At 41.5% G+C, this 24,715-nt stretch overlaps 1 protein-coding gene across 6 annotated transcripts in view; it reads left to right on the forward strand.

The window, feature by feature from the left end:
* The window catches only part of astn1 (astrotactin 1), a 423,848-nt gene that overhangs the window by 356,852 nt on the left and 42,281 nt on the right, over nt 1-24,715 (forward strand). For all 6 annotated transcript variants that reach the window (XM_035171471.2, XM_035171474.2, XM_035171470.2 and 3 more), the window contains 3 exons: nt 13,427-13,704; nt 15,885-16,018; nt 16,805-16,956. In XM_035171471.2, coding sequence (XP_035027362.1) covers nt 13,427-13,704; nt 15,885-16,018; nt 16,805-16,956 — 564 coding nt within the window. The remainder of the gene's footprint in view (nt 1-13,426; nt 13,705-15,884; nt 16,019-16,804; nt 16,957-24,715) is intronic.

Genomic DNA, 24,715 nt, shown 5'->3' on the forward strand with positions numbered 1-24,715 from the left:
GCAGCAGGATAAAGCCGAATGAAGGGCCTCACCCAGCAGGCTTAAATCTCAAAGCCTGCAAGGGTAAAAAGGATAGAGGGGCAGGGAAATGCTGCAGATGTATCGTCCCATGAAAGCAATGTTGAACTTTAGGTTGTGCAGTTTCCTGGACATTTTCCATCTTCCTTATCCTCTGATCCATGGCTGAGTAAGGGGAATAATATTTTGTCTGCGACCCATTCAGCCATGCATGGCAAAATGGGTCTCAAAATCTCACTCACAACACATTTATTTGAAAAAGCCACTGTATCAGCCTTTATCACATAGTTTTTTTGTGGATACGCCAGACGGCTGGTGGAAAATTGTGATATATCTGATCATTTTTCTTTAACTTATGGCAATTTTTTTCAGTTGTTTTGTAGACATTAAAGAAGTCATGAAAGCAGGTGGACGGACACATAGTTATAACAAAGGTACAGCAATCTAATATATATTCAACACCAGTTAGAAAATAGGACACCACCGCCGCTACAGTTAAACTTCAATCTGAGAAGGACACTTGTGTTGTTCCAAAAATAGAATTTTCCTCTAGGAAACTGTAATGAGAGCAACCACATTCGTACAGCAACAAGGATGAAATACAATATGTGGAGCTCGCAGCGGAAATAACTCAGCGACGGTAGATGTGAATTGAAGCAGAGTGTACCTGTGACAGTGTTGAGGGTCGACTGAACATTATATAAAAAAAAACACGTAAATCAATACCAATTAACCAAATACAATTTGGAAACAATTTCTATTGAATACTCACAGGCGCTTACAGTCTAACAGGTGCATTGTATATGAGTTAACTTTTATGATCTAATTAAATTATGTTTATCATCTTTATAAAGGTTTTTTTTTCTCAGGATGTAGGTGGGGGCGGCCTAACAAGCCGCCACTGTGCAGAAGATAGTAACTTGTTCGCACAAAAAAGAAAAATCTCATCTTTTGGGACTTCTGTGGCTCCGTAAAAACTCATGTATAATCTATGTTTTTTATCCCATTTAGATCTAAATGTAGATTTTAGCCTCTTACAAATTGGTATTGACACATTTTGTTATTATGCTTTCAGGATAATCCTGGTTGTATAAGTGGGGGACATGTTTTATCAGTCCAAAGAAGCAAATAAATTGTCATGACACTAGTCATTTGTTTCTATAACAATAGAAAATATAATATAATGGTGGACTAACACGTCTTCCGTGGAGCTCTGGTGGTAAACATGCAAGGCACAGTCACATGTAGACACATATAGCAACTACATGTCATCTCTGACAAATATAATTGCGACTGTCAAAGAGAGTAGATGCAGAATGTTGTGAGAGTTTAGGACAAACTATTATTTTTTGAAGAAAAAGACAAGCCAGATATAATAACAATAACAATATATATAATAAAACATAACATTACAGTACATGTTTGGAAGTTGGAGTCAAGTTTCATATGATAAAGTAATTGCTGCCTTTGCAAACCCATGTATTGCACTACCAAAGGTGAGGACTGTGAGCGTATTGTTTCGGCTAAAACAAGTCGTCAGTTGCAAGATCATTATCATCACTATCATCTGCCATCAGATGCCTCAAAGAGAAGCTGTTCTCGTCATCATATTATAGGTTAGTGTCATATATGTGCTCAATTATTCAGTATACACCTTTCTGAAGTGATGAATACTCCAGGACTCCATGACATCTCTGCAGCCACAGGCACAACTGAACATAAACAAGACCTCACCACACCCAACAACATCAATATAAGTATCTCTTTACATATTATGTAGGACTTCAACACTAAATACTCAGGACTGTGTGAAGACGTTTTGATCTATTGACTGACAGTGGCCATAAGCGGAAAATTAAGGGAAATGAGAGCTGCTTTACAAGTACAGGTGGCCCAGCGCTCAGCTCAGGGATCATTAAGCATATGTGGCCTGCAGAAAACTCACTGGATCTCCTGATGGTGTGAGACGCATCATTCTGCAGAGACTAAACATGGAATTTTACACTGCATGACTGTGTCTACATAGTTACTTAACTTGTCTGACCGTTGTAGTAAGTCTTATTATATTTTATTCATTCTCATACAGAGGGCATCGATAACACATCCATTTACAGCCCATTGATTTCAAGCTATCTGACTTTTCTCACTACAGTTTTGAATAATACAGCTGTAAAGGTTTTAAGACAGATGCACTATTGTAACTGCTATTCAATGCAAAGTATACAGTCTTCTCTCGTAAACAGATGAGTAATTAAGAGTAAACGATTGAGCAAATTACTATAATCTCTTTATTCTGCTTCATTCTTTCCCCATTACTAAGTCCTTAATTGGAGGTTCGTGATAAATTTCAGGTTAATGAGCGGTTGCAACAGTAAATTAGCAATTAGTCAATTGATATGGCAGGGAAATGCGTTTTGCCCTGTGGGTTGAGGAGCAGGTCAGCCAGTCAGCACAGGGGGATTGAGCGACGGCCTTGTTGTGAATGACGACCTGTCTGAACACCAGTTATTTTTATCTCAGTATCTGTAAGAGGTGAATGTAAAGGGTCAATTCCGGGCAGTTGCATACATTTTTGTTCATGAATGCATTAAGTTTACTGGGAGTTGATGCTGATTGTCACGTTGAAGTGGTTGATGGTGCTGCTGACACGGATTCACGGGAGTAAAGTGTTGTTACACTTTAGAGCGTACACACGGTAATGCATATCCTCCCCCACTACAGACTGACACACACACACACACACACACACACACACACACAACTTCTCTCTCTGTCAGTCTTTTCAACTTACCACTTTCTCACTGCCTTTCACACACAAACACAGTGACAAAAAAAGAAAAACCCTCTTCCCTTGCGTTTCTGCACATATGCTCCATGCAGAAGCAGTCACACCAGATTGCAGTGTGGCTTTGCAGCCAAGGGAAAGATGCACACTTCTTTTCTTTTTACAATTTGCTTGAGCTGGATAGGGACCCGAGCGGCGCCCTGCTGCCACAAATTATCAGGTACAAACTGTGAGGATGCTGAGGAAGGTGTCATTTCAGACAGGCACGCATGTAGGCACGTGTGCAGGGAAACGCTGCACGGCACATCTGAGGAGATTTGCCCGTCACACAGATTTGTTTAAGCGCCCCGATGTGTTCCATTTTGCAGGTTTAGAGTTTAGACTGTATCACAGAGACAGACACACAGCACACCCAGCGTTTTGTTTATGTATGTCTCATTCCGTTTCCTCTTTGCTGCCTCTAATTCTGTTTATCATTTGTCTCATCTACACACAGCAGGCGCAATCCCTCTTGAACCCCCCCCCCTTTTTTAATGCAGTTTTCCATCACAATGCTCTCCTATTTTCTAAGCAACTGTCTGCTTTGATTTCTGACACCTCAGATCAGCAGGAGCTAATGATTGCAGTCCATAAGCATGTAATGTTCATCTCGGCCAAGGTTAGGTTTGGTTTTCCCTGCTTTTGTATGCTGAACAGCGGAGCATGTACATTGATAACGCTTGCAGCAGCCATGTCATTGATCCACTATCACCATCTAGTGGCTAAATAGGGTACTTGTAAATTGCTGAAGGAAGTGGAGTCAGAGATGGATATAACCTTTTATCGCACACAGGATGGAAGCGAGGGGGATTCATGCTGGGAAACACAGGAGCCAAAGAGGTGTCAAGTCTGACATTCAGTTTAAAAGGATCTTTTTTTAAAAATGGTGCTGATTGTGTCAAGGGCTAAAATCATGCACTTAGAAGATGAAATGATTTAATGAGTCACCAGTTCGCGAAGAAGTCTGATGAAAGTGTTATAATGGCCAGGATCTGCCGGTCTATAAGAGGCAGGAAATGAAGGCTTTCACACCAAACCACTGTGATATTTTAACAACCAACAATATCTGAAGATTTCATGCTTAAGCCCCCGTGTCTTTCTTTTCTTCTCGTCTCTTATCGTCCATGATCATTTATAGACTTGAAAATAAAGTTTGGTAAAGAGGAGAAGTGACTTGAGACAGTCAGTGGCAGAGTTATCTCTCACTGGAGAGAGTGGGAGGAATGGGTGGATGTAGATGTATCGTATGATCTTGAACAGCTCAGAGTTCCATCTGTTGTGTATTAAAGAGATGATGAGTCATTCCGCTTGGTAAAGCTTGGGTCAAAGCAGCCCCAAATCCCCCAGCCTCAGACACACAAACACACACACACACACAGACACGCACACACACACACACACACACACACACACACACACACACACACACACACACACACACACACACACACACACGGATAAACTCTCATACTCAAACATGCTCATACTGAATGTTTTCCATCATGCATTTGTCCTATGTCTACAATTTAGTCAAGCCTATTAGGGCTCAGGCTGTAGCAGAGATTGGTTTCTATAGATCATGCCTGAGCCCTATGTTGGGAGAAATATCTTAAAACATTAACCCTCACCACACTGGAAAGTGTGCTATTGTCGGACTCACGATAACATCCAGAGATTTATGTTGTCTTTTTTTTTCATTCATTCATTGCATTCTTCTGTTTTGACCTGGTGCCTCCATTACCCAGCATGCAACTCGACTACTGAAAGCTCTGGCCAAAAGTTGGGTGTGTTATACCAGTAGCTGCTTTTTGGGTCTTGAGCAAGTAAACTCAATAAATAATGAAGAGTATAATCACCTATTTCTACATTCACACCCGGTTTTATTCAATTTCAAACTTGTAAATTTCTAGTGTCATCACTATAGAGTCAAGACCTTCACAACTCGGCCTGGAGCCACAAAAGATTTCAACATGTATTCTTTATTTTTAAATAATGGCTAATTCCAATAGTTATTATTATTATTATTATTATTATTATTATTATATAATTCCAGGAGTTAATAACAAACCATGCCATTTTACAATTATGTTGCTTGGACAAAGACAATAAGCAATGTTATCATTCTTCGCAGTTGAATTACTGATGAACTGTTGATTACTTGATGAATCTATATCCAATATTCTGACTTCTTTTTAAAGGCTTGGACAAGGTAGATGCTGACTTCGTCTCCCTGCTCTGTGCTTGGCAGTTTGCTTACTTTAAGTTCTTCAAAACAAATGGTTTCTGGAAAGAAAACCTGCTGCTGAAAAGATTGAAACAATTAGCATTAGAAAACAAGATTAATAAGCTCCATAAGGCTGAACGCAAGTGCAAAGGTGATGATACTCGAATGACACATTATACGTAATCGTACAAAATGTGAAAAACACATAAATATTGATAAGTGGAGTATTAATCTTTACTTAAACCATAAGCTAGCTTCAAGGCTAAAGCTATGATGTAACCATAAATCAACCCTTTGAAGAAATAAGGACTTACCCAAATGCTTTCCAGCACTTCAACAGAAATGTTTACATAAGCATAAAATGATCACACCCTCACAAGCACATAGGCTCACGACGGTAATCTTTTAAGGTCTAACCCTCGTGGTCAGGAATGAATGAAATTAGGAAGCAAATATTAGATCAAAAACGTTATTTTTGGAAGGAGGAAGCAGAGAGGACGATATGGCGCTTCTTTTTCTCTATTTTGTACCGTCATCACTTTCCTTTGTGAAGTGTCTGACTGTCAAACTCAGATTACATTTAATGAGCTTTGGGAGTGCGTGTGCGTGCCCCATTTCCTTAAAATGTATTATCTTCAAAGCAATATACCGCTAGTAATTTGGCTTCCCTAAACACAGATGGGTTGAAGTGGACAGCAGTTTAAATGCTTTAAATGATCAGTGTGGGAATGCACCTCTCAGACTTTAAGTTCCTGAGCGACACACGACAGCAGCTTGGTTAAACTTACAGGTAAAGGCAAATGCTGATGATCAGGCAGCGCTGAAGTGAAGAGTCTTAAACGATCTGGCCATTCAGGAATAAAAAAGCCACTTGTCTCCAATATCATTATCTTTGGGAAAGTTGTGCACCGATACTTTTGGCTTCCTGACCTGACACACAATGTTTCCCGGACATTTTTTTCTGCCCTGCAGCTTTCTAGCTCAGAGATGGGATGATTAAAACAGCAAATAAAAAAAGCTGGGATCCTGGAGGGCCGGGCTGGGCTCATGGCTGAGGGCAGTGACGGGCCCACTTTCTGAATAGTGTCTGTGGAATAAGAATTTTCGCTGTATATAGCATCTACCACAGACCTGTTTTATAATAAAAGGAGTCACAGGAATCTTACTTTCTACAATATTGGAAGATCATAGCTGAAGAAAGACAGAAGAAAAGACGGGGAAATGAAAATTTGAGGAGCAGGAGTTAGAGTGGTATTGGGAATACAAAGGCAGTGTCAGAAAATGTGGGAGAATAGAGATTGGTTGCAGGGCTTGTTTTATTAGGGAGATGCAGAGCAAGCATATTACAGCTTTCCTCCCTAACACCTTCCACAAGTGTATCAGCATGGCAAAAAAAAAGTGTGATTGTGCCTCTTCGTATGAGAGAGAGAGGGATCAGAAGGAGGAGGTGCAGCACAAAGAGACACAGGCTGAGAATGACAAAAGGAGAAAAATGTTAGATGAGGTTAAAAGACGAGCGTGTTGCTCTCTTGTTTTCATGACATGCAGCTTGAATATCAGAATCCATAGTTCACCTTGGGAAGATAAGTGATTTGGAGACGTCCGTACCCAGCTTTGTCCTTCAGCGCGTCACATTACACTTCTCACCTTCATGTATAAGATTTGTGCTTCTGCACACTTGTGAAGATCATTGAGTCAGTTAAGCACCCACAGGCCACTTATCATGTGATGGTATTGTAAATCAGCCTGTCAGGAAACGAGTAAACACTCATTCGGCAGAGACTGACCCCAGGAGCTCCTCAGAACGGATCTAAAGTGAGTCTTGATGTCAGTGGCTCCCTAATTGGCACAAAGGCTTTTCACTGAATGTTCTCGGGGCCATTTCCACTCCATGTTGAAGGGTACAACAGTCGCGTTGTGTGCAAATAAACAGTAGCTGTGTCAATTTATGAGAAATTTACTAACAAAAGAAATAACTTGTGTGGTATTAGTGGATGTTGTTAACAAGTAACAATGCCAGAGTGGTGTCATGTTTTTCTGTCTTTCTAAAGTACAGAAAAGTGGTACTTTTCTTTTGAACCTGGTTTGAAATGGTGACTATGTTAGGGGTTGATTAGAAGCCAGCACGTGTTCCAGGAAAACAGTTTTCAGACATGATCTGGGGAGGAACTCCTGGGGAATTGGGTCTGGACTTTCTCTGCAGTTTGCCTCTCCCACGTGAACAACGCAACAGGAGGTTCTCTGCTCAGACGCGTTCACAACAGCAACAATTCTCCACAGGATTCAGGTGAGGGGTGGCGCAGCAGACAGAGGCAGCACATAACGTATTAATTCTGCTGCTGTGATCATGTGTTTTTATGAACATCACATCGATCACCTTCTACGTGTCTGGCACCGCTTTTTCATCCGGAGAAGTTTCTTTTTTTCTTTTTTTTTCTTTTTTGCACCTAAGATGGGTCATCAACCTCCTGCTCACAGTGAATCCTGCAGAGGATCTCCTGCTGTGTTCTCTCATATACTTCATACTAGTGGGCCAGACGGAGAAAGTCCACAGGAACTCTGGAGGACCTCTGGAGCTCGGTGCCTGTCTGAAAGCAGCTTAAGGCTCTCCTTTAGAAAACTGTAAAACATAAACAGGACAAACACCAATTATATGAGTGTTAAAAGCAAGAAACTATGGCCACAAGTTTCAACCACCGGAAAAGCTGACGCTAAAAGGCCGAGTAACAGTAACAAAACGTGCTAATGTTCATTATAATACCAAAGAAGTTGTATGTTTATTTTCAAATATTAAAGCTGCAGACTGTATGTTTTTGAAAAAGAGTGGGAGAGAGAGAGAGTGTGTGAGAATTTGGATGAGTTCTTTCCTGCACTTCAAAACTGTCTCTAAAGCCTCTTCCCCTGTACCATAGAGCAGGCTGCAGTGCAGTAATCATTATAACCAAAACACGCTTATATTGGCTTATGCTGTTTATTTTGCATGAGCAGTGATTGACACTTGGTTAGACACTCCTCCTGGTTTTGATTGCTGGTTTAAAAACAGGGTTTTCTAAGGTTACCTGCCTCCTGTACTAAAGTCAGATTTGAGCAAATATGATAAAAAGTTATTTTTGGGCTTAGGGTTATTTTTTTTGCTTAATTGTTTTGGCATTAGCACTGGATCAAATCCTTTAAGTCTTCTTGTCTTTACTTAAAGGGGGAAAAAGTAAGCAAATTAATGTGGCTTTTTTTTTGAGAAATTTGTATAATAGTGTAAATCTAAGCTATATTCTGCACGTAGCCCCTAGAGTTACAGTTATAATTTGAAGTTAATTGGAGAGGACGTAGTGCTACAATATGCTGTGTATGTTTGGCCATCAGGCGTCTTCAGTGCCATCAGGCGTCTTTAGGGCTGTTTGCTCAGTTTAATGTCCCCTGTGGTCCCAGCTGACACTGAACGCTGCCGAACTAAAACAAAACTTAACTGAACTAATCACTGCCAATCTCCTTTGCCCTAAAAGGTACCCAGCTGTCTTAATATGACTGCCACACATAATAACCATCTGCCAGGAGGTGGCAAGTGAAGATGGAATGATGAGAGGTGATTAGTGGGAAGTGAGTCAGTCTGACAAGGATATATTAAACTCTGGCTGGGTGGGGGGGCAATGACATGCTTGGCAACATTCAGATGAATAAGTCCAGGAATGCAAAAGTTTTGTGAACATGCATGGAATCACTCACGTCATCAACCAACTAGCAGCAAGATATTTTCCTTAAAGGTTCAACGTGTAGAATCTAGTGGTGAAGTTGCATGTTGCAGCTGAACACCCCTCACCTCACCATCCGCTGCCAAACATGAGAGAGAACCTGTAGCCTTCAGTTGTCATAAAAACTCACAAGGTGTTTAGTTTGTCCAGTCTGGGCTACTGTAGAAAACATGGCTGCCTCCATAGAGAGGACCCGCTCCCGATGTAAAGTATTTCAAAATAAAGGGCCCATTCTAGGGTAAAGTTAAAGGTAAAAAATTAGTACAATTTGGATGATCACACACAAGTAAAAACATCACCAGTGTTATTTTATGTTTGTGCCAATAGATCCCTTTCACCTAAATCTCACACACTGAACCTTTAAACTTTTTTTTGTTCTTTATCGCTCTGCATCTCATTGATTGACTTCTCCCCACCCACACACTACAAACAAAAGCTTGAGCCTTTGAGCACATGACGCTGTGGCCTGCAGAGTGGGCCCTGCACAGAGATTTAGTTAATCTCACACACATCAAGCGCACACGCCTCTCAAGGGTCAAAATGTATGAATGTATAGAGCTTAGTTTCACTCTGCCTTGATGTGACTCTGCCCTCAATTAGACCTCCTTTACCTCCACGCACCTCTCACTGGTACGGCACCATCTGTCCAGTGGTCTCAGTGACACCGACAGTGATCACAGGGCCTTGAGGCTTAATGCTAACATTGTCAAGGGCATGTTCAGACAAGATGCCCTCACACATGAGAAGAGAGCCACATCTAACATGGGGGGGTGCGTATGAACAATATTGTTGAACCAGGAATCTTCAGATTTTATTTATTTATTTGGTTTACAGTCCATTACTTTTTCTGGAGGGAGTTTTGACATCAAAGAGGAATTTTATTCAGTACATTCATCTGACCGTTGTGTTTCCCAGATTGGGTTTCTGCTTTTCTACTTTTTTTGTTCACTGTAATATACCGTACTATACTGCGTTTTATTTTAAACAAAGAATTGTATTTTAATTGTATTTTCCTCGTTCCTCTTGTTTGAATTATGTTATTGACTCTGTGATTTGGGTTGTGCAGTGGTTAGCACTGTTGCCTCACAGTGAGAAGGTCCCTGAAGGTTGAGTCTCGGTCTGTCTGTGTTTGCATGTTCTGCCCTTGTCTGCGTGGGTTTTCTCCAGGCGATACACTGGCGACATTTTTGAGGGTGCGCCACTTCACTTGCCCAATCTCTGCTGGGATTGGCTCCAGTTCCCCCTGCGACCCTTGAAAAGTTTAAGCAGTATAGATGATGAATGGATTGATTGACTTTGTGATTTTTTCAAGGTCTTGGCAGGATTTTTTCCCCATTAATTCATCCCCAAACGACCCAATTCACCTCATCTTGAGAGAAACAAAACAACTGGATGACTTCATAATCATCCAATCTCCTTTCTGCTTTGACAAAAACCCGATCACCCTTTGTTCAGCCAAATTAAAATCACTGTATACTTGTCAATCATGACTATACTGTGAAAAGCTGTGATACTTAATGAGTCAAGAGGAATTAGACAAACTGAAGTGTGTGTGAATATTTTAGGGATGTGTGGGAGATGAGGTATAATCAACAAGGTGATAATTACTGACACACCCCCACAAACGCTAACGCCAATATTGTGACTACGCCACTTGCGTTCTTAATCTCTTTTTAATGAGAAGTCAGTAACACTTACACTCACACACACACACACACACACACACACACACACACACACACACACACACACACACAAATATGTATGCATGTACATATTCAAACAGAGACACTGCGGCAGTCCACTCCGCTGCTGTCTGACTGGCTTCTGTATTTGCTGCAGGTAGTTGTATTGTTATGTTATTTTCATAACAATACAGACAGAGATGAGTTTTTCTGTTTGTCTTCTTAATGCCAAAGTGAATAACAGGGGCTGGTTTGGCTGTGGGAGGGTGTTTGATGTATGAATGTTTGTGTCCATCCAAAATTTCATAAATAGAATATCCTTTGTTTAGATTCATCTGCTTTTGATGGGATGTGAATCAAATAACATATTAAACATGCAGACATACATCGGTTACACTGAGCAACAAGAGAATACATTCGGGGAGGAGAACGATTACAATTTCACACACCACAAGTTACATTAAAAGGAAACAGTAATGCAGCAGAGGCAGAGGCATTAGACATATTAGGGAAAAAATGACTTTGCCGTCGTTACTGTGCACGTGTGGCAGTCCCTGAGCACGCGTGCAATCTTTTTCCCATCATCCCAAGGCTCACAAACCTGAATTGTATTCCATCACAGGCAGCTTGCACAACAAGACTATTCCCTAATTGGTGCTTGAGCTTTTAAATTGCCTGTGTTTGCTCACAGCCAAGAAGTCTCCCAAAATGGTAATCTGAACACCCCCCACCCCCACCTCCTTTAAAAAAAAAAAATAAGAAGAAAAATGAATCCAAAGTTGTGCATTAAGCATTAACTCTCCCTGGCTTCACTTGGAAATAAAAAAGTTACTCTGTCGGAGACGACATAACATTTTATGGGGAATAATTGATTCACATATTTACATAATACATAAGTTAAATACAACAAACTTGAAAAAAAGTTAACTTTTAATGGGTCTGCTGCACACAAAACTCTGTATAATCACCCATCAAGCTCTACGCCCCACCACTTGTCACTCATCTTGATGAGCTGTCTGGCATCTAATGATACAAATCTGGAGGTACCAAGCATTCAAATGGAAAACAGACAATCTGCTCCAGAACAAAGCAACTCAGGATTTCAACACCTTCCTGTGTCTTCACTTTTAGCTTGGCTAGTATCACTTGTATGTATTTTCAGAATATCACAGGTCATCACAAATGTATGTCCCACAAGGTTCAATCCTAGATCCTATTCTCTTTTCAAAGTAATTTAGAAGCAAAGGCCTACCACTGCTGTGAAAACTGTTTGACTTTTTTTTTCATAGTTTTCTGAGTTTTAAGTCTTGTAATTTGCATTAAAGGACCAACATATGGTCATTTCATGAAGCAAATCTCTAACATCCTTTTACAACCTGTAGATCTCCCTCTGCATCAGGTCAAAGGGAGCCCATCTGTTTCACACGAGTATAGAGTGGTTTAATATTCTAGATCCCCAACGTAAGGTAGAGCTGCCACTGTAAGTGTTCTTGACTCAGCTATATGAGCAATAAAATAGACAAAGATTCTTTAAAGAAATACTGCCATTCAAAGAAGTGACGTGTGAACATTTAAGCAGTGTTTTATTGTTTAACTGGTCAAGATGATACTATTTAATCTGAATTTTACGGACCGTTATGTTCAACATTCCATATTTTTTGCTGACCTGCCACTGCTGCTCAATGGGGAAACACAAAGAGGGAATTAATAGAGCATCTATCTTTTGCTTAAAAAGGTTCCATGTGACCAAAAGGTTGAATTCCTGCTCACCGTCAGCACTGAGCTACAGTTTGGTCAGGCATCAGAGGCCTGACAAAATTCCATGTGGAGGAAATCAACCTTTTCTTTTGCATTACTTAATTTTCCTATGCATGACATAACCTTTAGTTGGAGTGAAAATACAAAAATAAAATACCAGAAAAAAGTACCATGAACTATAACATCTGGACTTTGCAGCACTTACAGGTTCACTGTAAGATTTAGGTGAAAGGGATCTATTGGCAGAAATTGAATATAAAATAATTGTAGTGATGTTTTCACTAATGTGTTTCATCTAAATTGTACGAATTGTTGTTTTCTTTACCATAGAATGGACCCTATATATGTAAATTATTTATATCTAAATCTCTACGGAGGCTTCCATGTTTTTTACAGTAGCCCAGACTGGACAAACTAAACTCCTTTTGAGTTTTTATGACAACTGAAGGCTACCACAGGTTCTCTTATGCTTAGACTGGGAGGGAGAGGTGAGGGGTATTCAGCTGCAACATGCAACTTCACCACCAGATGTCACTAAATTCTACACCCTGAACCTTTAAATTAAGTACTATTTTTACTGTGAGAAAGAGGCTACCCTGGTATTGTCTTCCTTTGTTATCTTTTAATTGTCTTTTATCAATATTATTCAAGTTTCATAACCTGCAGGCAAGACAACTCATTGAGGTCAGCGACCGCAGCTGGAGTAACAGCAATAATGACGAAAGGCACATTATTACAATGTTTCATTGTTGAGCAGCGAACCCTCCAGTTCCCCGTGTTTGCTGGAGAGCAAAACGAGCTCTTTGTAGCCGTGGCCCAGATATTTACACGCTCGCTCGTGTATTCTGCCTGGGATGTCGAAAAGTTAAAAAGACTCCAGAAGAGGGATGTGGGAACGCAGTAATGCTTTGTAGTTTTGCCGTGTGGCTAAAGGGGAAAGAAGTATTCTGTTGGTTCAGCTGTTTTCATTCCTACGCTCCCTTATCTCATTAGTGGCAGCATGTGACCTCAGTGTTTAGTGTACATACAGTATGTGCAGTGGGGTTCAACAGGCTCACACCACTTCCCTGTGTTCTTGTGGACTTCACAAAAACTTCTTTAGTTTTTAAAAGTTTATTTAATGATTTCTACATGGCTCAATTAACCAGTCCCTCACCATCTGTCCTTTCAGGGAACTCGCCTTCAGAGGAGTCAGAAGAGCGTGACAAGGAGCCCAGGACGCTGACCTATCCTGCATATGTCGCCAGCCTGCTGGACACAGGTGCAAAGCGGATGGCAGCCGGTGTCCGGATGGACTGTACCAGCCAGGGCCAATGCCCCCGCTCGTGCCACCTCTGCCACATGAGCCCGAGGGCGGCACAGGGGCGGCAGCAGTCTGAGCCCGTTCTGCTGCAGATTACGAAGTCTGCACCCATCTACGAATTAGTGTCCAACAATGAGACATACCAGGTGCGTACTGTGGTTTTTGTCATTATCATTAAGGTACATATGAGCTCTGACTGTCTAATGTCTGGAAAAACAGTCCTCACTGCACACATTATATAATCTTTCTCACACCCACAAAAAATGTGCTTCATCTTCTCTCATCCTCTTGAAGGGATAATCTCACTAAAGCTTTCATGTGTTTGATTAAAGGAAGCTCTTATTATCCTATGTCCTTGTCCCCCTTTGTTCAGTAAAATGAATGTTCCACTTTGATTTGAACAAAGTCAACTTTTTCCCCATTTGCTCATCCAAGATGCCTTAATGTGCGAGGACAGCGGCTAATAATGGCAAAAAATGAATCCAGGCGTGTTTATGGGGATGTGATCATGGAACCACAGTGGATCAATAGGCCTCCTGCCACGAAACACCATGTGGCTTGTGGCTGTACGGAAAGTGAAGGATCCATCGGGCCTGAAAAGCTCATGGGCGCATTTTAAAACTGGTTACAGAAACCTGGGATTTACACGGGGAGGTTTTTGTCTTTTCCAATATCAAACCCTCCTCTGCCGGCAGCATGCTGTGCCTTAATCTGCTGTACTATGCTGAGGCTTATTTGACTTTATCGATACTGTCTGTCGAAGCTGCTTCTGGTCCTCCAGAAGAGAGGTCGATACGATGCCGTCCACACCCCCCACCCCCCACCCCAGGGTGCCAGGCTTTCATCGTGAAGCACAGGCAGACAAATACAGCCGCGGTTATTGACAGGAGCTGTTTGGAGGTTGCTGATGCTTAACTGTGCAGCTACTTGTGTCGACACGATGCACAGGCAACGTTTTGAATTCATTTGTGTACGCTTACCAGGACCACTATTACAAGGGGTGTGCATCTACAGTGTATATCTCTGGCAGATCAAAATGCACGCCACATGCAAATTAAAAAATTGGATGCAAAAAAAATAAAAGGGACTGCCCAGCTGTGCAGCTCAGCACAACAGATGATCTCACTTCCAAAATACACTAAAACAACTTAAACACTTGATGCACATTACCTCTGGTGCCAGAACACTGAATAGGTAGAACACCAATATTTCGCTATTGAACTTATTCTGAACAAGACATTTATTTGATTATGGCGTTTACATGATTTGCTAATATTCATATTCCCGTTTACATGTTACAGAGCACAGTCTGATTATGACTCACTTCATTACGTCCACTAATCCTTTATGTTCCACGTTATTCCGCCAGTTTGAAAAGCCCAACCTGAAATGGTTTAATATGTCATCCTAACATATACTATTTTGAGTTTTTTTGTTTCTAATTTTGCCACAGCTGCAACTCCTTTTTTTTTCATCTTGTTTACACCCGGGGAATGTGTCTTCAAAATGCTGTGAAAACCCCAACAGGACATTATCATGTAAAACATATTGCCCCTGAGGTCGAAATACTCCATGTCTCAATTCGATTATGCCAGTTCTGATTATGACCGCATTCGGGTTAAGAGAATCAGGAAATGCTGTTCACAAGGCAGCGTCTTATTCAGACTATTGTTCTCCAACAGTATCACTTTGTCGCCAAGAGCACAATGACCTTAAAACAGTAACAGCATGTAGCAAATGTCAGTCAAATTTATAGCAATTCATTGTTATGTTATAGGTTTACAATGTTCATTAAACACGTTTACTGTTGTATGTAAACTTGTGCGACACACACACACACACACACAGACACACACACACACAGACACACACTGGAGGCACAGAAACAGCTGTATCTATTTTCAACGTTATTTTAGGACACTGGTGGTTGTGAATCAATTTACCCGTGTCTGTGATTTGTGTAACGTCTCATATTTACATCCCCAAGAGCACAACTGGCCTGTATGTCCTGTATGTTCTACTGAAAAAAAATACATACATAAACCCTTCATCTCCTTACATCCTTTTGTAGTGTAGCTCTAAAGATGTTTTGAATGCAAATCACCATACTCAATAGGAAATAGAAACACGTTTCATGTTGCATGTTGTTCCCCTTTATCTCTTTCTATCCCTTCATCCTCACATGTACCTATATAATATACACGATATAAAGTTCCCAAAATAATATGAAATAAAACACATGGAATGAGGGAATTAATTGAGAAGTTACTCTTCACGTATGAATAATATAGGTTTTCCTCATCTCTCTCTCTCTCTCTCTGCACAGTCTCTTCAGGAGGCAATGATGAGCATGCTGTGGTGTTCAGGGAAGGGCAACGTTATCGATGACTGGTGTCGCTGTGATTCCAGCGCTTTTGGCACAGACGGACTGCCCACCTGTGCCCCACTTCCCCACCCAATGTAAGTAACTTAGAATAGCATTACCTTCCTCCTAACACATTACTCTCAAATGGGTTGTGGTAAAGACCATCCATCACTTCACTGGCAGAACTCTATCTCCGGCTGCACTGGTCTTGAGTAATGTGCCACCAGGATGCGTGTGTACACTGAGTTGTGTTGCCACCAAGTAGAACAGCTGTGGATGGAATACTGAGCGGACCTGTACCGGGCACGGGCCCAGAGGCCGGAGGATCAGGGGGCCCACCGGATGAAAGCCTCGGTTTGAAGGGACTGCTATCGTTTCTGTCTGGAAGGTCACAAAGCTCCTGTAAAAGATGCCGTAATAACCACAGAGACATGCAAATCCACTTCAAATACATGTAAAACAGCAACAAAGAGATATACAACCACCATAAAGAGATGAAAAAACAGCAACAGAGAAACTAAGCGATCACAGGGGTTGGCTCATGTGTCAACATCATTACAGCAGTCACTGATATATTCCTCCTGTCCAGCTGTGCTGTGCTAATCAAGGAAATTAGCCAGTGTATTGATTGTTTGGAATGAAAGCCCCTGTACAGATGGGCTCAGAAGCCGTGCAGCAGCCGATGATCGCTCCGCTGTGAGTCAAATCGGACATAACAGATCGGAGGAAGTGGCTATATATTTTCTGTTGACAGAGTTGTTTGTGACCTGAGAACCCATTTCCACTGGACTACAGTAGCAGTTACTGTAATGAGACCAGTGTGCTGACAACGTCTTTCACTCAGCTGGCGTGGCTTTACATCTCCGTCGCTCTGTTGCCAGGCTGAAGCTGTCGTACACCTACGAGCCCAGCAGCTCATTGGTCATCCTGGAGTGGAACCACACGGAGCCGCCAATCGGTGTCCGCATCGTCGATTACCTCATCAGCCAGGAGAAGGTGACCGAGAGGACCGACCACTCCAAAGTTGAGACAGGTGAGTGCGCCCAGATTCCCCCCCCCCCGTATCATGAGTTTGGCAATTTATGACATACAAGATCCAATTAGTGGAAAAACTGTGAATGGGTTAATGTTGCCCCTTACCCAAACACGTTCTAATCCAGCACGAGGCCCTGTTGATGGTGTTGTGTAGCACTTCGACAGGGGTAATGGGTAAATCAGTTGGCTGTGTTTGTACGGGCAGCTGTTGGCCAGTGTTCATTATTTATGCTGGCTCAATTTGCCAATTTGTCTGCACCATGTGGCCACAAAAGCCTAATTTGTTTTATCTTGTCGACCACCTGGAAGGAATCCTGGCCCAGGGGTGAGAGCGAGGGGATTTCATCAATCTGTAGCTGCACAGTTTACACGAAAGTTTACCACCTGGCATCAACCCAACTATAATCCTGTGAAATTGACATTTTACTCTTTAGTTTTGGAGTTTCACAGAAAACGAAGTAACAAGCTGTAACGGCCACAACCTCAAAAGTTGACTTGTGGTTAAAGCAAAATATTTTATTAACAGAAACAAATTATTATATTACACAATGGGGTGGTGGAGGCCTGGGACGATCTGGACCAACCACACAGACTACCAAGACCCCCAACTTAAAAGGAAAGAAACAATAAGACCTGTGCCACGATGACAGAGGCAGCTGCAACTCAAAGGGTGGAGACAGAGAGAGAGAGAGAGAGAGAGAGAGAGAGAGAGAGCTCCTCCTCTCCAGCCTCCCTTAAATCACCCTCCACCTTATCTCATCCCAGGCACCTGAGAAAATGAGAGAGGAAGAGGAGGAGAGGAAAAACACAAGCACTGATAGCAGAGATGTACTGCATCTTTCTGAACATTCCAAAAAACATCACTGGGATTAGTGCAGGCCTATTTCACTTGTAGTTTTCAAGACCTCCACAAGATGGTGTACACCAGTAATAATAATAATGGGATAATAAATTGTAGGATTTGCTATATACTGAATACCCACATAATAAGGTGATGTTTTTATTATCATAAATACAGATTTTATCCACTGCAGGTATTGAAGCTTTCAGTGTTGTGGAAAATAGGTTTTAGAGATTTGTAGCACTGGTCATGACAAATGAGTGATATGACATTATGATATTCAGTCAATTTGTTCTCTTGGTAGCAGCACATCTCATCAGAATCAACAGAAACCTTTCAGACTTTTTTTGATAGATTTTCTTTTTTAATAAAAGGATTTGATTTTACCATTAAATTAAATCCATATCAGAATCAGGTGTTATTGCCAAGTAGGTTTACACATTCAGGGGATTTTGCTGTGTTTGTGCTGAGCATAAATGAACAGTAGATATGAGCGTTTGTACCTTTTGCCCATTATTGGCCACAGACAGTTAGAATTTCACACTCACAGGTGGGTTTTGTTAGGGCGGGTTAGAGAACACAGAGACTGAGTCAGGATAGCAGTAGGTTATCAGTATTTATTAAAACTTGCGAAGGTCAGATGGATTGGGAGACTGTTGAGACGTGTCAGAGCTGGGAGCAGGAGGGGGGGCCGATCTGAGGGAGGATCCCAGAGCAGAGGAGATCAGGAGGGCTTGATGTGGTGAGGGCGAGGCCGAGCTTAGATCTGATCCAGAGCACTGTGGTTATTTGGAGAGTTTAGTGGGAAGGCTGGATTCCTGAGATGAGGCAGGAGTCAGGCTGAGGAACTGAAGGTACAGATAGAAACCAGGACGACTGGCTGGCAAGAGCAAGGAACAGTATATTTTAAAGAATGGCTGGACACACAACTGACTGAGCAAACAGAGTCTACGATCTCACACAGTGTTGAGGGAGGAACCAGGTATTTGTAGCTGAGCAGGATGATGGTGATGATTGGCAGCTGGTGGTCTGACTCCCCAACACCTGATTCCACTCACACACACACACACAACACACACACACACACACACACACACACACACACACACACACACACTTTTAACAGTGGAGTCCCAGGCCTTAATGATGAGTGGATGGAGGGATGGACTTCCCCCACATACCTTCAGTAGAATGAAGGACACAGAGGAGAAGCCACAGGAGCCGCAGGGGCGTGTGCAGCTCTGTCATCCATAACAGAGTATCTAGCTTATTTGTCCCGACCTGTATGAGCCAGAACTGGCAAAACAAGGGCGGTTTGTTTTAGCAGTAATGATCCAATCCATAATGGGGACTGTTGCAGCTCCCTGTGAGTACCGAAGTTTGTTGTAGCTTAATGAGAGGATAAACTGTGTTAGTCAGAATAGTGGCAACCATTAATCAATGCAGCACGTTCAGAAGAGAGAAGCAGGAGAGGGTTTCCTGTATTACTGTTATTGTGCTATAATAAGTTGTTATAGCTGTGAGGGGAAAACCATTAGTTGCACCATTTATTTACATATTTAAGTCAGTAATCCAAAGCTTCAGCTGCCGACTCAACACACCTCTAGCTTTTCTCTGTAAGGAAAGGTGTAAAATAGTAGTTTACTGTGTAAACATATACAGTTTGTCTCTCACTCTCCTCCCCTTTCCTATTACAAGTACATTTTTTTATGAAGCATATGACTTTGATGATCCATGATCACTGGGTATTTTCTGTTTCCGGCCTCACTGTGTCTGAATTTCGATTGGCTGACATGCAGCTGTATTATGCTCATTAAACATCAGCACCAACATTTGGTTAGGTGCTAATTAAACAAGATAAGTTAGCTAGACTTGCTCTAATAATCATGACATATAGCCATTTCCTCTTGTTATGGTATTGCATTTTGAAGCACAGCTGTAGGAGTGTAAATCTATGCTTTAGTTATTGTTCTGATAAGAAGAGTAAAGTGATCAAACACATGTTCACATTTATTTAGAACAATCATAAAAGGACTATTTATAGGTTGAAATAATGACTGTTGTTCATCCCTTCAGTAAGAAATTAGATCCAATTTGTGTGTGAAACGTGTGTGGATAGATAATGAAAGGTGGAATTTATATTTATATCACATTTGCATTTTTGGGAGTATGTTCCTATGATTGTGGTTTTGTGGTAACTATGGAACTGATTTGTGGCTCGTGGTTGTGGATGCCTGTCAGGCAGTTACAGAGTGGAGCCACAGGTTCTTTGACCTCTCTAGCTAACACTTTCCTCTTCTCATTTCGGTGCCTTCAGACATGAATTGTTGATTATGTACCAATCATTTTTGTGTGAGGAAAAAGTTCAACTTTACCAAATGGTCCTGTTGATCAAGTCCAGAAGAGTCGTGAGAGCCTCGAGCTCAGACCACATTGATTGGAAACCTACAACAGAAAAACATAATGTGGACACCATCTGCTATTCAGATTCTCAATGAAATGTTTTCATTCGCCGAAACACAAAATATAACAGTTAATATTGGTAAATAGTCAGTTGATTCAGTACTTCATATGTTCTTTAGAGGCTTTTAGAATTTAGGACTCTGGAGTTTTGTGCTGCTTTATTGTAGTGGAGTACGTTAGTAATGATCATTATTAATTATGAAACAACATGGCTGGATTAACCTTCTCGTTCTTTTTGGACCATGATCCTACTTCTCTTTGCTCATAGTTGTTATATTCTATTTTATATCACATATAGTTACTGCAGTGAAATCTGTGTGGTGATTTGATTTAACACAAATTAATTTGTGAACATTCTGTTATCACAGTAACAATATCATCTTGAGACTTGATGTTGACCTTCAAGATGAGAAATCATAGAAAGAACAACCCACATGAATTCATCATATCAGTTCATACTCTGCTTTACTGGTACAAATTATGCTGTAATATATTTCCAAACAAGATTCCCACATGAATCCTGGGGCTTTGGGTTTAGTTTTCCATTTTTCCAGGGTGGGAATATGTACTGTCTGCAGCAGCACAAATTAATCTTTAATGCTGGGGAGGCGTTTTGACTCAGAACAATGAAATATCGCTTTCATGGCAAAAGTGACCTTTCAGGTTCTGTTTTGGAGTTTTTGAACATTATTTTTCTCCCTGTGCCCTTTGAACACATCGCCCGTGTCAGCCCACAATTACCACTGTGTTCCAGAGCCTCACAAAACAAATGTTTGTCCCAATCCTCTAATCTGTGCTGTCGGAGGGATAAACAGAGAAGATGAAGACGGTGGCCGCTCCACTATCCGGTATGACTCTCTGTGGTTGACAGAAACATTTTGGAGCTGTGGTGCCTCGATATAATGTTAACGTAGTTTAAACAAACTTCTTATCGTGCCTCAAAGTCAATCTCTCAGGCATCAGAATAGTACCAGTACTTCATGATGAAAGTTTTAAGTTTTTTGGAAAGAGCTAATCATGATGAGAAAAATATTTAGTTTTTTGATGCAACAGGAACTGCTGCAATCGGAAACACAGATTAGGACATTACTGCTAAAGGAACCCGGTTGATGCTATCAGTCGGTGGTTGATACATGCATGCAGCGTTAGAGGAGATATTGACGAAGATTCCAATCAGATAAACAGACTAACAACCTACGGTCTTGTATCTGAGATAAGATACTGCGGCTATCATTGAATTTGTGGCAATGTTTTTATGGAAATTAGCAAGGGTACTTGGCGAGACCCACAGAAACTGCATCACAGGAATATTCCACTCTTAACTGTTACTGTCACGCTGAGCCTTTCCAGTTCACAGATTCTGCTGCCCTGTCTAAATAAGGCATTGCTTGTTTCCATGGTGTCATGCACTTCAGCCATCCTCATTAAACTAATGGAGATTACGTTCTCGCGCAAGGGGACGTTTTTTACTATCTCCTCAGCTCTTCTTGCTCCACAAGGATAGTTTCTTGAAATGTTCCAGCCAGTTTCATCCCTAATCACCAAGCTCGTCCCTAGGCCCTTACTGTATATGCAGATATTATGTTATGCTTTCATCGCAAAAACAGACCCCAGTCTCTCCGTTAATTGCCTCAAAACAAACTCTCAGACGCAACACTTGCCTGGGAGGTACAATCCATCACTGCAGAATGCAAGTAATGGATGATTTTATCAAGCTGTTGCCTAAGCCCCATTATGTCCCTACTTTGTCACAAGAAATGCATGACAGTGCACAGACACTACAGTATGTGGGTGTGTTTACTCCCCTTTGCCCAGCAAGTGTGATGCTGCGATCAGCAAGTCTCTGAAATCCTCTCATCCTCAGGTATTCCAAAGCTTACAGTGATAATAAATACAGTATCTTCATCTTTATGATTTAGAGCAGAGGTTTCCTAGGCGGGCCTCCACAGGGGGACTCCAGGCAGTTTCAGGGGAGGCCCAGTAAATGAATGTGAAAGAAATACTCACCAAGGTATTACAGTAGTTATCTAAAGGAGGTCACGTAGAGTAGGTTTTAATGTGCGTGATCTGTTTAAAGAGAGAGTTCAGATATTTCCCACTTTCCCTGAGTCTAATAAAGGCCTCCGGACCGACTTTATGTATTTAGTCTCACATCATGTCAAACAGCAATATTAGGCTTTCTTTGTGCGACTGTGGAAGGCTATTGGGATCATATAACATCATCATTATAGACGTCAAGAAAGTGAGAACTAAGGAATTAACCTCAGGTGGGGTGAGGGAGCACTTTTCTTCTTTGTCTGAGAGGAGGTCCACAGTCTCAGACTTTGAAAGCCCCTGAAGTATGGCAACATTTTGTAATGGGCTTAAAATCTTAAGCTTTAGGGTTATTGTTTTTTTATTTGAGAACTGATCAAGAGTTGATCTAGTTGAAGATTGTTTTACTAAATACTTTAGAGCGGTTTCTCTCGCAGCAAAGGAAGAGATTAGCATCTGGTCCAGTCATGACAAAGAGCCTGTGCCTGTTCCTGCAGCACACTGATGCTGGCAAGTGAGAGCTTCAGTTCGAGTCTGTTTTGACTTTGTGGCCGTACAGAGATGTTTGATATCTTGCTGTTACTTTGAGAGAAAGTACGTAGTAAAGTGTCTTCAATCGTAAACAATATTTTATGTGAGGAATAAAGTCATAGGTCTGTCACTTTTATACAAAATTCAGACATTCAATCTGTAATGACCCATTTGAATTGAAAGAGCATCAGACAGGCCCTCACTGTGAGCTTGACCCCGACCTCGACCTAATCCCCCTGTAGATGACAAAATAACAATCAAAGGTGAGGCTGTTTGTCGTCTTTGTACAATGCAACTGCCCGATAACAGATCTGGGAGCTCACCTGTTAGCGGCAGCTGAGGAGGAACCAGATGAGCGGAGCAACGCCAAGTGTTCAACCTTGCATGCAAATATATTTGAACGGATCTGTCCTGACAAATTTGTTTTGGGAAAAATTGACAGCCCTACTTTGAAAAAATGCATGAAATTGCATTTAATACAAATTATTTTGACTATCTCAACAACAGAATTATTAAAAGTGGCCTTCACTTTCTCACTACATCAAAACTAAATTGCAAAACTACAAGTTTAAAGCTCTTAAACAAGATTTGTGTTGATGTAGTTTGAAACTCAACTGCTTTGACACACCAAGTAGCCTAAAGATATAAGATATATTTAGTGCATATAAAAGAAAAGCAAGGATTTGCATATTAACCAATTAGGATTTTTTTATTTTCATACATACTGCTTCTATCGGAAACTGTTTAAAGCTACTTCAGAGTTTGAAATAATAAAGTATAGCTGCAAGGGAAGAGAATACATCCACCCTGATACAGACACATGGACTTTGGCCCAAAAAACTGTGTCCTATCCAAACATTTCCACCCACTGTATAAGTCACATTAACCCTCAAGAGCAAAGGAGAGCTTTCTCCTATAGCGCAAGAAGTGAGTGCTGTACATCCAGAGGAAGCTAGACTCTCAGACTACATTTGAACCCCTCACCTTTCTTTTTATACCCACCAGACACCAAGAAGATAACATATAGGTCACACAGCTTACCTAGATCACATTCCATAACTTACGACTGTTGAAATTGTCAAAACTTTTAACAGCTCCCATTTGCTGCCATTTAGACGCTCCGATGTGTGAAATTGCCCGCCACAGCTCTAATTACACTGAGAGAGAGTCAGTGTGGCTATGCTGCCTTAAAAGAACACACACACACACACATAATGCAGGAGAGTTTAACAACCTACAGTATTCACGATGCCGTGAGAGCTGACCTTGTCTTAAGCGAGATGATTGATTACTTTGGAAAAACACACCCCGATCATGTGCACACACACGGCAAAGGTGGCTAGGCATGGATGTTCTGTTGAGTTACGAGAGAGGAGGCGGGAGAAGAAAAGGGGGAGGAAAAGGACCACCAAGGAAAGAGGAGGAGGAGGGAAGGGAGAAAGACAGAGACAGGGGGAAACGGAAAGACAGAAACAGGGCAGCAAAAGAAGGAAAGATCTGGAAAGCTGGCCATGTTGTGTGGTTTTGATTTAAGCTGTCAAGTCCTCTGTCACTTCGGAGAGCCAGGCTCACATGAGCTGATGCACAGTTCTCCACAGACCTCCCCTTGGCCTCCTCTTCCTCTTCATGCTTTTCCTTTACCACTCCCTCATCTTCTCTCCTCAAACCTTTTCTGACCATCTCCTCTATTCTTATCCTTGCCTCTCCTCCTACTCTCTCCCGTGTTTTTTTCTTTAGATTTGCCCCCACTATGGCCTCCTCTCTCTTTTCTTTTTGGTACCACATGTTCCCTCACTCTCTCATTCTTCCTGTTTGAACCTTCTCCTGTTTCAAATGTTCTCTTGTTTTCACCAAGAGGCATCACAATAGGGTAAAACATAGTTCAAAC

Source organism: Hippoglossus stenolepis, chromosome 11, assembly GCF_022539355.2.
Source record: "Hippoglossus stenolepis isolate QCI-W04-F060 chromosome 11, HSTE1.2, whole genome shotgun sequence".
Lineage (NCBI taxonomy): Eukaryota > Metazoa > Chordata > Actinopteri > Pleuronectiformes > Pleuronectidae > Hippoglossus > Hippoglossus stenolepis.